The 15,546-nt window shown below is 43.5% G+C and overlaps 1 protein-coding gene across 4 annotated transcripts in view; it reads right to left on the bottom strand.

Moving 5' to 3' along the window:
• SORL1 (sortilin related receptor 1) overlaps positions 1-15,546 on the bottom strand; it is a 179,878-nt gene continuing 164,332 nt past the window's right edge. For 3 of the 4 annotated variants that reach the window (XM_045370875.3, XM_045370879.3, XM_065529122.2), the window contains exons 42-48: positions 14,774-14,893; positions 13,753-13,917; positions 12,447-12,621; positions 11,428-11,534; positions 8,412-8,604; positions 5,938-6,150; positions 1-4,194 (exon numbers count right to left, since the gene is read on the bottom strand). In XM_045370875.3, the coding sequence (XP_045226810.2) occupies positions 4,127-4,194; positions 5,938-6,150; positions 8,412-8,604; positions 11,428-11,534; positions 12,447-12,621; positions 13,753-13,917; positions 14,774-14,893 (1,041 nt within the window). In that variant the 3' untranslated portion in view covers positions 1-4,126. The remainder of the gene's footprint in view (positions 4,195-5,937; positions 6,151-8,411; positions 8,605-11,427; positions 11,535-12,446; positions 12,622-13,752; positions 13,918-14,773; positions 14,894-15,546) is intronic. The other variant, XR_012423810.1, reaches the window with a different exon arrangement.

Genomic DNA, 15,546 nt, shown 5'->3' with positions numbered 1-15,546 from the left:
TTTTCAAATAGGTGTTTTCTTGACCCAGTTAAATTTTTATTCAGTGAAAAAGTTGACATTGAGACAAAAATTATCTTAAAATTGTGCAACAATATAGTAAAACCTTCAGCAGATTTCAGTGACTTGGAAACTTATCGAGGCAATTGAAATTATAAATACCTAATTTCACTTTGGAGAGAAACAAGTATACAGTGTTTCACTTTAAATAAGAGTAGAATAGGCCTTTATTTTGCCACAAATACTTTCGATTTTGCCTAAAGTTTCTAATAGTTCATAACAAGAGCCTTTAAATGAGAAGTGACATAGAATATTTGAGGATAATGTTCCACTCCAGCATTCATGCTTATTCCATTTGAGCTATTACACATGAAACTAATACCATTCTTGGGTTATTACTTGGCTGTGATGATTTAATTCATAATATGGCTGCTCAAAATTAGTGGGCAGAAACATATATACAACCCATCCTCCCTCAACCCATTTTCGGTGCTGGTACTCCATCCGAAAACACACTTACTGTCCGTGTATCCAACAGTACATATCTCTTGCTATCCATTCCATATCTCAGTCTTGCATAGAAAGTAGTCTATATAAACTTAATGCACTGGCTTTTATTACACAAAAATTGTACCTGAAAGGCAGCACACACTCCAGTTAAGAAAAATAACATGACAGGAATGTCAAGATATAATCCCAACACAAGATTCTGCACAGAGTTTGAGAGTCAATTCCGAAAATCAATATGGGGTGATATTCAGTTTGGTTATGTCTCTGGATGCCTTCTCTAAGGGACCCCTCCAACCGTCTGCAGAAGGAAGAAGATTTTCAGGAATTCACCATGACTCCCTTCATGGAGAAGGGACTGACCAAACCTGACAGGATGGTGTTTCTGCCCTAAGGAAGTGTACTGGAAATATAATCTTACTAGATGCAGGGACCACTGGGTAAGCATCTGAAGGCAGGATTCACCAAGGAGGAGTGGGTGCTCATCTGTAAGGGGCTCACCATACTACTGCTCTCCCAAGCCTCCCCTGAAAATGGCCAGTTTTGAGAAGGGTTACATTCCTTAAATTTTTGCTGAGTATAGCCAAACATGATGGGCAGGAGAGAAAAGGCAGCTGTGTGTCCCCTGTCCGTCCTACCCAAATATCCCTGGTGATGCTACCAAAGACAGAACCCCAGGAATTACTTGTTCAAAAGTCAAAGTTTCAACAGTTACCCAGAATAATAACTATCTACCCAGCTTGTCAAGGTAGCCAGGAGCTCCGGGAGCTTCTCACCTGTCTGGAACTAGGACTGCACAGACATGGCCTTTTCCTGGAATATCCTCTGTAGAACTTTACTCTCTGACATTTTATCCATGTGGACTCGTATCTCATAAAGCTCAAGGGGCATTCAATACATCCAGGAGTAAAATCGGCTTCCAGAGAAAACTCATAAGCAAAACCCCTGCCCACCAAATTTTAGAGGCCCATCGTGGTCCACATGGATGCAGGCATCTGACATTCTAATGTACACCGCGAGAGAATAAAACCTTTTTCCTGCACGGCGTGACCTTCTGAGGTGGCATCTCCAACAAGGTACAAAAGCCCCTTCTTCACAAGCAAGGAGGGACTCCAGCTGGTCACAATGAAGACAGTTATCTGGTCACCTTCAAAGGCTGTCTGTAGTATGAGGCATTTGTTTTCATTTCCTATTGGCACTCCAACCTCTGGATTCTTTCAGACAGCATATACACATGAAATCCCCACAAAGCTACGCAGAGGGAAACGGGAGTGTGTGCTTCAAAAGTTCATAAAAATATACAATTTACATATAGCTGCATCTATCTAGCTTAGTCTTCAGGAACTTAGCTCTTCTGTTTATAGAAAATACTCTAGCCCTAAAAAGCTGCTTTTTTTCAAACAGCACAGTGGCATTTTCCAAGGAGAGGGGTGATGGCCAGTCTACAGTACTGTGCACTAAGCATTGGGAGGCACTGGTAGCTAGAACTGGATGCTCAAAAATATCTCAAGCTGCCAACTGGAGACATATGCTCTGTAAAAAGGCTTGCCTATGGAATAACTGAAAATAACATCGCAGAGCCTTTTATATCAGCTTTTACAAATGCCACCAAAAAGTTGGCAGAAAAAGAAAAGAAAATACACTTCCTAGTGGTTCAATTAAATGACTTACCTCCCACCAGGTTGTTAATGATTCAACTATTTAAAGAGCTTATTAAAGGGGAGGTGGTAGGGCTTAGAGTTTTGAACAAATCTCTATAGTAAGACATGATAAGGCCAAAAAAATTCCAGTCTTTAAAAAAGAAAAAAAACTTAAAAAAGGAGAGTGACAGGAAAGAAGAGAAAATACACTAGAAGAAGGCTTATCATTACCACCGGTTGTTAAAATGAAATACAGCCCTACCCGTATGGCAAATTAAAGGTCGACAGCTTAAAATACTCATCTCAGTATATATATAAATAAAAATTTTAAAAACTAAAAAATTTAATTGGCTCTTTGTTTTCTAAACAATCCCTAAGTAGAATAAAACTATATTATCACCCAAGAATGATACTTTTGGTTAAAAGAAACTAAACACTTGTGAGAAGGTGATGCATCGCACCTAAGGGGGGATGGGGTTTTACAAAGCTTGCATATCAAGGACATATATTCAGAGACACGACTTTGGACTATTCCCAGACCTCACTGCTTCTTGGCTGAAAGGAAATTCTTCAGTGAGAATCATACAGTACAAGTCACAACGATGCTAGACATTGGTACCTACAACGCTAAGCATAAAGGGTTGGCATCAGCCCACGATGGCTTCTACACAACTATCAAGTGGCCATGGTTTGAATACAGGGGTGGCATTTTAAAGGCAGAAGGAAAAAAAAGCACAGCTTGTTTTACAGAGAGAATAAATGAACACCCTCTAGTGCTCCTGCTGTTGTTAACTGGATTGAGGAGTCTCAACGTTTTAGATCTTCTCTATCTCTATGAGAGTGTACAGCACTGTCTCTTTAGATTGGGTGGGGGCATGGGTGAGGGAGATGGAAGAAAAGAAAAAAAAAAAAAGAGCGAGAAGGCACCGACCCAATTCAAAATGACTGCATACATCAGTATGGATTTTTAAGGACAATAAGTGGCCATCTCAACCCAAATACATAATTTTACATTTGAGATCCTTCAGTAGTAAGTAAAAACAAAAAATGGAAAATGGAAAAATTATGTACTCTATTGGCCAGTGTATGGATCATGGCACAGATCTAGAACTCTCTCCTACAACAAGGGTAAGTTTTTGCAATGACAATGAAACCAGTGTGTAATAAAGCAGTGTTATCATTTTGTAGCTCTCAAAGCTACATCTTGTACAGAGGCACATACAGTAAAATTCCATCAATTAATATAAGAGAGGAAGCTGTGGGCTTGCAGGGCTTCCCAGGCTGCAGCTCTGTTTAACTGAACTCCGGCAATGACTCAGTGCTCTCTCCTGCCAAAGACCATTATGTGACACACAAGTGAATCAAATGGATTGCTTCCGGAATGGCAACAAAAAATGCTTCTGTTCCCACCTCCAACCCTATGGGTAAGGGGCTCATAACACATGTGGTGTCTAATGACCACTAAAGCCTGGCCTTACACAGAGTCCCAATAAATTAACAAAATAACATAAAGAAACCTTCCCCCATAACACACCCACACACTTTCCTATAAACTATATCCAAACAAAATGGAGTATCTGCGCACACTTTCAAGGAGAAGGGGTTCCACCCATCACTCTCTTGAGGTTTTTATTAAATACATTTCTGTGTCTTAGAAAAATAAAAAGATTGGCCAATTTACTGAACCAAAATTATCTCACAGACTTAAAAGCATGCCCAGCAAGCACAGCCCTGTAAGACTACATTAATGTCAAATCAAAGCAATTTGGTTACTCAAATCAACCTGGTTTGAAGTTCACAGTTGATTACTACAAAGTTTATTCACTCCTTTCTTTCCTTTTTTTTTTGTTTTTTGTTTTTTGTTTTTGGCCCATATAAAAATAACATATTGCAACTCAAAGTGCATCTTTTAAAATAAACCATCAACTATCTTTATCAAATAAAATATTTACACCATTTGGTTTCTAGTGAGGAAAGCTCTTTCAGGCTATCACCATGGGGACGTCATCTGAAAATCCAGTTATCATAGGAGCATCTTCATCATCTTCCCCTAGAGACAAAACAGTCAGGCCTTGGTGAGTTCCAACACACTTTAACCTGACCCCACATCCCACCACTCTACCTACCCCTCAACCCTACCACAACCCGCTAGCTGAGAAGGTCAACGCCATAGCCAGGCAGACACCATAATCAGTTCTGAAACCCAGCCCAGCTTCCCACAGTCCCTCCTGGCCACCTTCTACCCATCGACGCATCCTCATACTGATTTTAATGGTCATTTGAACGTAGCCAAATTAGGAAAACAAAGTTTCTCAGGAGAAGAATCTTATTACCTACACAAAAGCTAAGTGGGTGGTTTGGGTTCCCCAGTTTGAGTTATCCATACCCTGCACTAGCACAGTGAACTGCAGTGTCTGCTTTCTCTTCTGAACCCAAACTGCTCTGGGGAAAAAGGATCTTGGTGGGGTTTAAGCATTTTGAGGACAGCTTCCCAGACTAATGGCTATCCTCTTGTGACCCCTGGTATAATCCTGTGCAACCAAGTGTCGACCGACACTCAGGGATTATCGCAGGGCACCGTGACGGGTCGACTCCTTTTGCCTCCAACAGCAGAAGCAAAGAAGCCACCCCATTTACGCAAGGCAGTCCAGGTGCCAGCTTATTAAGCAAGAAAGGAAACTGACAAGGAAAGGGAACAGAGCTAATATACGACCCGTGAAGGGGAATATACAAATGTCTTTATACACATAGATAAACAATTATAACTACTTTACAGAAAAAAATAAACTTGTACATTCACAGTCATTAGTCTCAGTTTGGGGAAGCCTTGTAACACACCCACTTAATTATATTACTATCTTACTATCTCTATTAGCATTTAGGGTTTTCATTGTGCAAAGATTCCAAAACGGGAAATTTCTTCCTTTTTCCCTTGCTATGTGTCAAGAGAGGGGTCCCCAGTGCCCGGGTTAAGGACCACCGGTACCAGTACCTGGCCTGTTAGGAACGGGGCCACAGAGCAGGGGGCAAGTAGCGAGCCAGTGAGCATTACAGCCTGAGCCTCGCCTCCTGTCAGATCAGGGCGGCATTAGAGTCTCACAGCGCAAACCCTGTTGTGAACTGAGCATGCAAGGGATCCAGGCTGAGCGCTCCTTATGAGAATCTAATGCCTGTTGATCTGAGGTGGAACAGTCTCATCCTGAAATCATGCCCCAACCCTCCCCGCTCCACCGCTGGTCCAGTGAAAAAAATTATCTTCCACAAAACTGGTCCCTGGTACAAAAAAAGTTGGGGACCACTGTGTTAAGGTACATAAAAGAATGGCTGGTGAGGTTACACTAGCAACCAGAAAGAGAAACAGCAAGACGGAAAGGGCCTCCTTTGATAGAAGCTGATTGGGAAAGCATTATTTGTTATCTCGAGTTAGGATCTTCAGAGACGTCCGACCTCCAGGTCAGTGAAGGATGAGAGAGGGCTCAGATATTCTTGAGGATTTTCCCAAACTTTGGGAGTCTCAACGCCTGGGGCCTATCTATCCTTCCTGTTTGAGGCACGCTCCCTGTTTCAGGCCAGAACTACACAGTCAAAGATAATACAACATTTTAATTAACTTAAAAGGTAAAAAGTAAGGACTCTGAATGGTTTAACCAAAAGCCATGGAATCAAATCGCTGGCTGATGAGAGCTCCTCTAGTGTCGAAAGACGAGCTGAGGGTGGGTGTTTCCTCTTCAAGTCATTGGCTGTGTGCCGGCCAGCCCTGGGAGGAAGAACCGACTTTCCCTGCCCCACTTACCCAGGTCATCCCCAGAGGAGAAGATTGCGGACCCCAGCCTGGAGCTGTAGTGGCTGTTGGCGAAGGCGGTGAAGCTGCTCTGCAGCCTCCGGTGCTTCGTGTACAGGATGGCAAACCCCACCCCCAGGCTCAGCAGTATCAGGAATAAGATGGGCACCACCACGGCAGCAACATCCGTAGATCTGGCAGCCTGCATGGCGGATGCATCTGCACCTGCCAAGGCAAAGTTCCCACCAATAAGCCCACCTGAGGGCAGGAGAACAGACGAGATGACTCCTCAAGGCCCCACCCACCAAAAAAAGCTGGGGGATCGCCACAGCTACACAAACTGCCTGTCTGGTATGAGACATTTCTGCATGTGCGTGATGCCTGATTGCTTTCCGACTACTTGCTATGGGCTGATAGACCAAGGGCCTTGTGCATGCAAATACGGTAATTACATTAGACTCCTAATCACTGCCTTGTTGGTTATTTAGATAATCTCTTGGAAGGGAGACCTTTGTTGGGGTATCAACATTGATTTCATTAGCATTATTACTTAAGACCACTTGCTTGCCTTACATAAGAGGATGTGAAATCAGACCACTAATTAACGAGATTGCAATTATTTCCCCCTACTTGGCACCAAAGTCACTCTGAACTGCAATTACCTGAAGCTCCATTAAGTGATACAAACGAGATTCCTATACCACAATACAGACTTAACAGCTCATGAAGTTTTACGAGGTTTTTCACTTAAGTAAAAAAGAGAGTGGGGGAGAAAAACAACTTTCCATATATACATGTAACATTTTTTAAAGCTCTTTACAAAGCCGTTTTGCCATTTATAACCTAACACAGATGGCCCCTTCCTATTGACTTAAACAAACTGGCTCTGTGATGAGTCACTAATAGATTTGTACCACCAGGGCTCTAGGGCAAAGCCATGGCCCACCTTCCACGCTGCTGGGGTAGGGGCCAGTCTCCTTGAAAGCGGTAGACTTTTCATGTTAAAAATTCCAGGGAATGTCTGAACTTGAAAATGAAACCTAGGAATCAGGTTTTGGCAAAGGAAACAGAGTGGACTTCCCTCAGGCTAGGTCTCCATGAGGAGCCTCAACAGGCTTGGGGTTGCTCCCTGGTATCGGGAGAAGTGGCACAGGCCAGGACTCTGCTTCATGTAGAAAGCTCTGTCGCTACCCAGGCATTCACCCTCACAGGGTATTCATTAAGATGGGCCAGAGAACCACCATTTCTTGCAAGCTTAATTTAACAATTCAATATTCATGTCTGTATTTAAATTTCTTTCATTATTTCCTTGCCAGAAAAAAACTCTAGCAACATCTTATTTAATATGTTCCAACCTATTCCAACTGTGCTGTGGTTAATGAAGCGAGTGTGCTCGGCCGGAGCAGTGAAGAGGAAGTCGGCACAATGGAGGCTGGGAGCTCCAGGAATGAGCGCCCTCCCTCCCCCACCCCACTTCCAAGGGGAAGGTGAACATGAAGGGGCAAGATGCCAGTCAAGAGCCCTTCTGCCTGACAACCTTGGTTCCATAAAGGTGGCCGGGAGGGGTCTGCACAGGAATTTTTCCCAAAGCATATTTCACAGGTTACCAATTAGTTTTGCCTAAAAATGGGGCTCTATTGAGGAAATCCTAGGTCAACAAGAGTTGTGCTGGTTTCTGTAGGACCTTCTCAGAACCTCTAATATGTTATGATTCTCCCAAGGGAAGTGGCAGGCAGTGCTTCCCTCTCTTAGTGGGGGGTGCCAAGGATAAATATTGCACGAGATCTCACCCTGAGAAACACTATGAGACGGAACATTTAACAACTCTAACACAAGATTTTGGCTTGAGCACTGGTTAGTTCTTGGCTGAGAGTAAATGGAACTAAAAAAGACCAGTGGCAAAACATTTGTTGAAATCCTGGCCAAGCTACTCTAATGTAAGCAGACTTTCTGTATGAACGGAAGGGTCTTCTCTCCTACCACTAGCATGGCCCGGCATAAGACATAAGACAGAGATCCCAGGGCAAATTCCAGGCCTAAGCTTATGCTGAGAGCTAAGATGAAGCCGGGGCGGGGCGGGGGTGCGCACTGTTATATGATTTTACATGTAAAATCCATGACAAAGAGATGATCTACTGGCTTGCGGACCCACAGGGTATATTAGCAGGGTAGAGGCTCTGAGAAGTCCCACAAAAAACAAAACTCTTATGAACCTAGTATTTCTCTTTTTAAACCAAGCCTTGCCTTTCTTACACTTTCTGTTGAGAATCCGGTCCCCCTGTAATCTCAGCTTCTTGTACCATGTCCAGCTCAGGAAGTATTTGTTAAATACATCACTACCTGATTAAACTGATATATAAATGATTTTCTTTTAAGCTGAGAATATCTTCAAGGTGTTTTAGAAAGACACGTGGTCATCAAATCATCCAACGTTCTTGCTATTTCCCCAGAACTGCAGGCAGAAATGGACAGCAATCACAACTCACCAGAACCCAGCTCATCGTACAGCAGGATGGCAGGCTCCCCACAGATCTGACTGCCAAAAAGGCATCTTGCTTGGACAGTGAACGTGTAATTATGACCCATCTTCAGGTTGGAAATTTTAAAGAAATTGTCAGTAGTATTCCCAAGGTAAGCTGTGATATTCATGGCACTATCATACATGTGTATCTCATAGCCCTGAAAACAAACACAGGAGATTGCTCAGGAAGTCGAATATGGAAACTGACAGCCTAGTCTATTACTGGTTCCAGCTTTATGTGAACTCCTCACTGCAGGCTGCTATAGATGCTAAAGTGCTCTGGGTTTCTCCTTGTTCTTTTTATACTACCACTGAGATACTGGATTCAGAAAATGAAAATTTGCTCATCTCCAATGTCTCAAATAACTGCCACCCCCCGCCCCCCACTTACAAGCTATATTGTGGAAATGAGAACTGTGGCCCTCAGGAAAGTCATTTTAACAAAGCCACACTCAGAGTTGTGCTCAGCAGTCTGCCTGTCTCAAGCAATATTAAATGCCACCAAGAATCTGAACAGGTTGCCGTAATGGGATTTGACTAATAATAAATCCAGGTCGCAGTGGACTCCAGCAAAGGGGTGAGAAAGGGGAACTTGCAATTAGAAAAGACAGGACATTTGTCCCCAGAACAATGTGTAGGAATGACCTTGTCGGCTCACTTCCTGTCTCCTTGCTTTCTAGCTCCTCCTGAGCTGATCTCAGCTCCCCAACAACCTGGCCTTGAAATAAGAAGCACTGTAGCTTGATCAGGCCCCTGTTCTCTGGAGGAGAGGATGAAATGTCTTCCTAGTTAGAGCCCTGGACTCCGGTGCTGGGAAAAGTCACCCTTGGGACAGCCCTGGCCCAGGATGCTAGCTGGGATGAGGGCTGACAATCTGACCTCTCTGCTGATCCCCAACTATTCCAGTGTCAAAGCTACTGACACTCTCCACCATCCCCCTGAAAAGACTCCATCCCTTATCTCTAGCCACATATTGGGCCCCCTTGCATAATCACAGTCTCTTGATCCCAACACCACTGACCTGTCTATTCTTGATGTGATTTGGCTGTGTCCCCACCCAAATCGCATCTTAAATTCTAGCTCCCATAATTCTCAGGTGTTGTGGGAGGGACCCAGTGAGAGATAATTGAATCATGGGTGTGGTTTCCCCTATATTGTTCTCATGGTCGTGAATAGTCTCACGAGATCTGATGGTTTGATAAGAAGTTTCCCCTTTCACTTGGCTCTCATTCTCTTTGTCTGCCACCATGTAAGATGTGGCTTTGCTCCTCTTGGCCTTCCACCATGATGGAGAGGCCTCCGCAGCCATGCGGTAATGTGAGTCAATTAAACCTCTTTCATTTATAAATTACCTAGGCTCGGGTATGTCTTTATTAGCACCGTGGAAACGGACTAATATAATTCTTTGAACTCCCTGTCGGGGGAAGGGAAGAAGGACATGCTCTGCCTGTGCCAGACCCTCCACTAGGAACGAAATACTAACTTAGAATCTCAACCTAAGAGCCGGGCTCCAGCCACCCAGGAAGGATCCCCTACTGGCGACTGGCTGCCGAACTGGGATTCCCAATACCTGCCTGGAATCTCATCCCCACATTCTGTTCTATAAGCTAGCAGTTATTACCTTCCACCTAATATATATTTGGTGTCGATCGTTTGTAAAATACATAAAGGTTATAAAGAAAATAATTTAGATTACACAACATCAACCACTCATACATTATTTAACCCATCCTCTTCTGTTTGGCATTTCGGCCATTTCCTCTTTCTTACTGTCATAAATTCTGTACATAAATTCTTCAGGCACATTGTTTCTTTAGAGTAAAATCCTACAACTCCCGGATCAATGGGTGTGAACACTTTTAACATTTTTGATAGATATTACCCAAGAGCCTTACTTAAGGTTGAACCAATTTATATTCACAGAATGTTTACTTCCCTAACTATTATCCATACCGGTTATATTCTTCCCTGCAAATCTTTACCAATTTAACATGACAGGGCTACCTCTTTGTTATTTACATTATTGGTGAGGTTGAACTTTTCTCCTTTTGCTTACTGCTGCTGGAATTTTTTGCTTTGTTACATGTACCTTCTTCAAAATTAGAATATTTCTGTTGTGAATTTACTTGAAAGCTTTCCTTATATTTAAGGATATTAGCCATTTAGATATCATAGTTGTAAGAGTTATGAGAACTCTCACAGAGTGTGTGGTGAGAATTTTCCAATTTTCATTTCACTTTGCTTTGGCATTGCATGGTGACTATTTAGAACCCACGGCTCTTTGCCTATGCTGCATCTCCAGGTAGCCATAGTTGATTCATCACATTCCTATTTAGCTAAGGCTTTGCTGTCACTGGGGCCAACCCAGTTTTACTCAAGAATCTGTCCACCCTTGGGTGGTAAATCTACTCCCAGGTCTCACTCCCCTTCCCCTGTCTTTTGCTGTGAATATCATATTGGCCTACCAATAGCAAAACCAAACAAAACCAAGGTGTTCTTCATAAGTCAGCAAGGTATCTTCAAGTACCTCCTGCTCCCTGTAATTTCTCTGGGAAGAGAGTGCTGAGATGCCAGGCTGAGAGTGCAGCTCAGCTCCTGGTACTGAAGCAACAGTCCCGCCCTCAGCGAGTGTGGAACAGGCGGGGCTCCTGGTGTGATACCCTGAGCCCCAGCCCAGCTGCAGCTTCTGCGGGAAGCACAGCATGGCCTCCAGCCCATTCCTCTTTCTTCAGAGGAAGACAAGTCAGGATTGAAAAGTGCTTAGTGCAGAGATTCTCATCTTTAATGGGCAATATAAACATTTCACTAATTAGCAATCCCATCGAAAATGGTCCTTTAATTCTCAAGTTCATGTCCACGTCCTATTCTTTTCCTTTCTTTTTTTTTACACTATCTATGCCAGCAGGCTGTTAACGAGCTCATCTCTGAAACAGCATTTCAATTAAATTTCCAAAGTCATTGAGAATGAGGGAGGAACTTACCCTACTTTCATTAAAATGCTTTTCCTTTAAACCCAGGCTTTTCCAAAACAGAAGAACATGGTCATTTTCTGTTATGATTTTTAAGGCATCAGGTGCTGATAATGAAACTGAAAATTAAAGATGAAATGGGATGCAGTTAGTGGATACACATTTGAAACTCCATTTTCTTGTCTGTCAAAGAGAGATTAAATAATGCTAGCCTTGGAGGCTGGATTACGGAAAAAATAAAACATACAGACTGCTGAGTACAGAACCTAGCATGTGGTAGATATTCTTTAATTGGCATCTCTTTGTTATTCTTATAACATCTTCAGGCAAGAAATCTGGACAGTACTTAATTTAATAGCCCTTGTACCCAAGGGTGTACAAAAACAAATGGGGTGGGCTAGAGGGGTGGTGGGGAAGGAATGGGATGGCGTAAGGAGTTTCGTCTGAAAACAGGACACTGGAGTGACGATGGCTCGTGGCCCGGGCCCACTGCATGCCACTAGCATAAATGGGGATGGGCCTCCATAACCCACTATCAAAACTCCCAATAATACCTGCTGTCTGAGCAACTGAGCTTACTACCATCTTTCTGAATTGAGCGTGACTGCCCTTAGATCCACTGCCCAGCTATGGGTCTCCCTCCACTTCGACATGTCAGACTGCCACAACGGACCACTGAGAACCTGCCATTCAGATCTTCAGCTACATCGTGGTAACTATTCGGTTTTATTTCCTCTCTTGGGCATCCCTCCTCTCTTTTCCTTTAGTAATATCAAAACAAGTGAGGGGAGTTAAAAAGACTTAGAAAATATAGAAAACGATAGCCACTCCCCAGCCCACTGTGCCCCGGCCACCACGCCGCAGCCCAGACACTGGAGCCTCTGCACTGCTCTGCCCCTGTAGGGATACTGAAGGCAGCGTTTGCACTTCCTGTGAAACTCCTAATGAAAAGTCTGTGTCTGGAGGTCTAGCGGCACAGCACTGTGGGCACTTGGCTGTGCGGGGAGACCTCTAACCTCTCTCCCGCTTACCTGTGGTAATTTTGATGCTGGCATCTTTGCTCATGTTCCCCAGTTGGACAATGATGTGGTATTTCCCACCAGGTTCCAACTTGTTAAGGGTATATTCCACAGTACTGTTACGGGATTTTACTTTGTAGCTCCTGTCAGTCTTTCTTATTAGATCTTTAACTGCAATTGCATACAACTAGGACCGAAAAAGAACATCTGAATGATAATCAGAAGGCTGACATTTTTCACTCTTTGTAGTTCAATGGTGGACAATGCAGTGTATTAATAGCTGTGACCCACAGCAACCATAGTTTGAGTCCCAAACTCTGACTTCATTCTTTGGAAAGCCTTTGGAGGACCAGGTCCAATCTTAAAATAACTATTCACTCATAGAATTGCACATAGAGTTATCAATTAAATTTTTTTTAGCCCTCCAGGGAAGGCCACATTTATCGTGGCATCAGCAGGTAGGTTGGAACAAGCAAGCACATCCAAACTCAGTACTCAACTTCCATATCTTCACCATTGCAATAGTTCATGGATGTTGTTGGTGGAGAGAGAATGAACCAAAGTGTTCAATCCTGGCTCTAAAGGGCAAGGATCTACTTACTTTCTCCCAGGCTGCTTCTAGGTATATGGGTGCAAGGGAAAATAACAGGGCATATAGTAAGCACAGGAAATTCAGTCACAACAAAGAAGTGGAGAGTTGAGAGGAGTATTAGCAACCAAGCATTTTAAACCAACCACTGCTGGATGAAGGGGAGTGGAGAGAGGGCAGAGGGCAGAGCAGCCCAGAGCAAGGAAAAAATGGGCGATTTTTGTTTTGTTTTGTTTTGTTTAGGATCAACGCTCCTTTCAAAGAGGGGTCACAAACTTTCTGTAAGGGTCCACACACAGTAATACTGTAGGCGCTGAGGCCCAGAGAGTCTCCACCACAACGACTCTGCTGATCATTGCACAAAAGTGGTGAGATATAATATACATATACAAATGGGCATGACTTGGTTCCAATAAAACTTTATTAAAAAAAAAATAGGCAATGGGCTGTGTTTGGCCTGCAGACCTCTGTTTGCTAATCCCTGTGTGAGAGGGTCAGGGAAGGAAATGTGAGCAGCAGAGAAGAGCTGGGAATAATGGAGAAGTGTCAGTTAAGAAGAAGTCCCTATACGGACCCCATCTTTGGCCAGACAGAAATGGGAGAGACCTTCTGCTGGGTGCCAGAAAGCAGGCCTGTGTTTCTTGCCCCATTAGAGGACCCCCTTCCATCCCACCCTACCCTAACCATGCCAAGAATAAACACAGAGGCCTGGAAGCCCGGCCCACTCACCAAGTCCTGGTCAGGAGAGTCATACGGTGATTCCCATTTGATGACCACAGAGGTTTTGCCCGTATGAACCACATGCAGGTGACGGGGCGGAAGGCGGCTGTCTGGAATCATCTTCACTACAACGTAGTCAGACAATGGCCCCTGGTAGGGTACCACCACCCGGACCTAAAGCCCAAGCACACACACAGGAAAAAAATATATCATGGCCTTATGCAATCTTTATTAACGTATTTTTTCAACAAAATAATGACAACAATTAACATTCAGTTAGTAAAAAACAACATAAAATATAAAGTAATTTCCCACCTACCCCAGATCATTTTCCAAGAGGTACCACTGGTAAGAGTGTTTGTGCTTCCTTCCAGAAATGCCCTATGCATATATAAGCACGGATATGTATATACATGTATCCTTACCCATATAAGCATGTGTATATGTAGCCTATCTTCCGCAAATATTTTTTATACAACTGAGACAGTGGCACACATATTCTGCTCTTGGCTTCTTTCACATAAGATAGCTTAGAGACTTTTCCGTATCAGTACATTTAGAGTTGTCATATTTCTTATGAATGGCTGCCCTGTACTCCAGTGCATGAATAAATCACAGTATGTTTAACCAGTCCTCTCTTCATAGACATTTAGGTTGCATCACATCTTTTGCTATCATAAGTAATAATAACATACCAAGTATCTTTCTCCATCTATCTCAGCACACACATAAAAGTATGTAGACTAAATTCCTAGAACTGGAACCTGATAAAAGTTTTTGATTTATCTATACTTGTGATCATCTGCCAAGTTATCAATCCTCTATAATGGAGCTGCAGTTGGTGACAGTGGTCGTTCATTCCGTATTTCAAGCAAGAACCTGATGATGCTTATGAAGAAGAGGAAGTTGCCTCTCGTCACACACATCGATCCTGGAGTCCAGGTATGCGAGCTCCCCAGGTCCTGGGTTGAGCCCAGAGCCCAGGACTTAAGACATCCCTTAAAAAACTTAAATGGTACAGGAAACTTACCAGAAACAAATACTGCTCATCCTTACTGACAATGACCGTCTTATTGTGGAGCGAAGTAGTCAAGCTCTTCGGGTTGCGATAGAGGTCAAGAAAGGACGTGGCATAGAAAATACCATACACCTGAAAGCAGAGAATGGAAGAGGACATCAGCTCATGGGCCAATGACCTCATTTCCTTGAAATCCCCAATTTAAGACCCTGGAACTGCTTCAAAGGAGCTCAGAGAGAAGTCTTCATTCTACATTTATTACATTTATAGCATTTACAGAGAAGGCACTTGGGCCAGGCACTGTATGTAGAGCTACAAAAATAAATATGATGTGGTCTCTGTCCTCAAAGAGCTCATTCTGGAGAAGAGGCGGGCAGAGAAGAAAAACATACATAATTATAAATAACAAGTGGCAAACATAGAGCGTTAGATGCTACACCAGAAACCCACATGATGAGCCAGGGAACCGGGGGAGCTATTAAAGAGGGGGTGTCATTCTACCATTGGCAGCATGGACGTGGGCTCCAAGGAGATGTGCTGAGTGGGAAGGAAAGTCATGGGAGCTTGCAGAGTAGATATGAACACCCCAGCGAGTGTGTGGAGGGAGGGAAGGAGGGCAGACACTGCTGGCTGTCCAGCGGGGACCCATCCTCCCTTTCTTCCTCAGAACTCTGGTACTTACTGAGAATTGCTGCCTAGAAAAGTCTACACTGCGCACCTCCCTAACCTAGCAGAGGCTACACAAGGAGCTTCCAGCCATTGAGATGCAGACGTATCACACTGGA

Source organism: Macaca fascicularis, chromosome 14 (assembly GCF_037993035.2).
Source record: "Macaca fascicularis isolate 582-1 chromosome 14, T2T-MFA8v1.1".
In the NCBI taxonomy this organism is placed as follows: Eukaryota; Metazoa; Chordata; class Mammalia; order Primates; family Cercopithecidae; genus Macaca; species Macaca fascicularis.
Note: the sequence above shows the minus strand (reverse complement) of the source record. Positions and strands in the feature narration are given on the sequence as shown.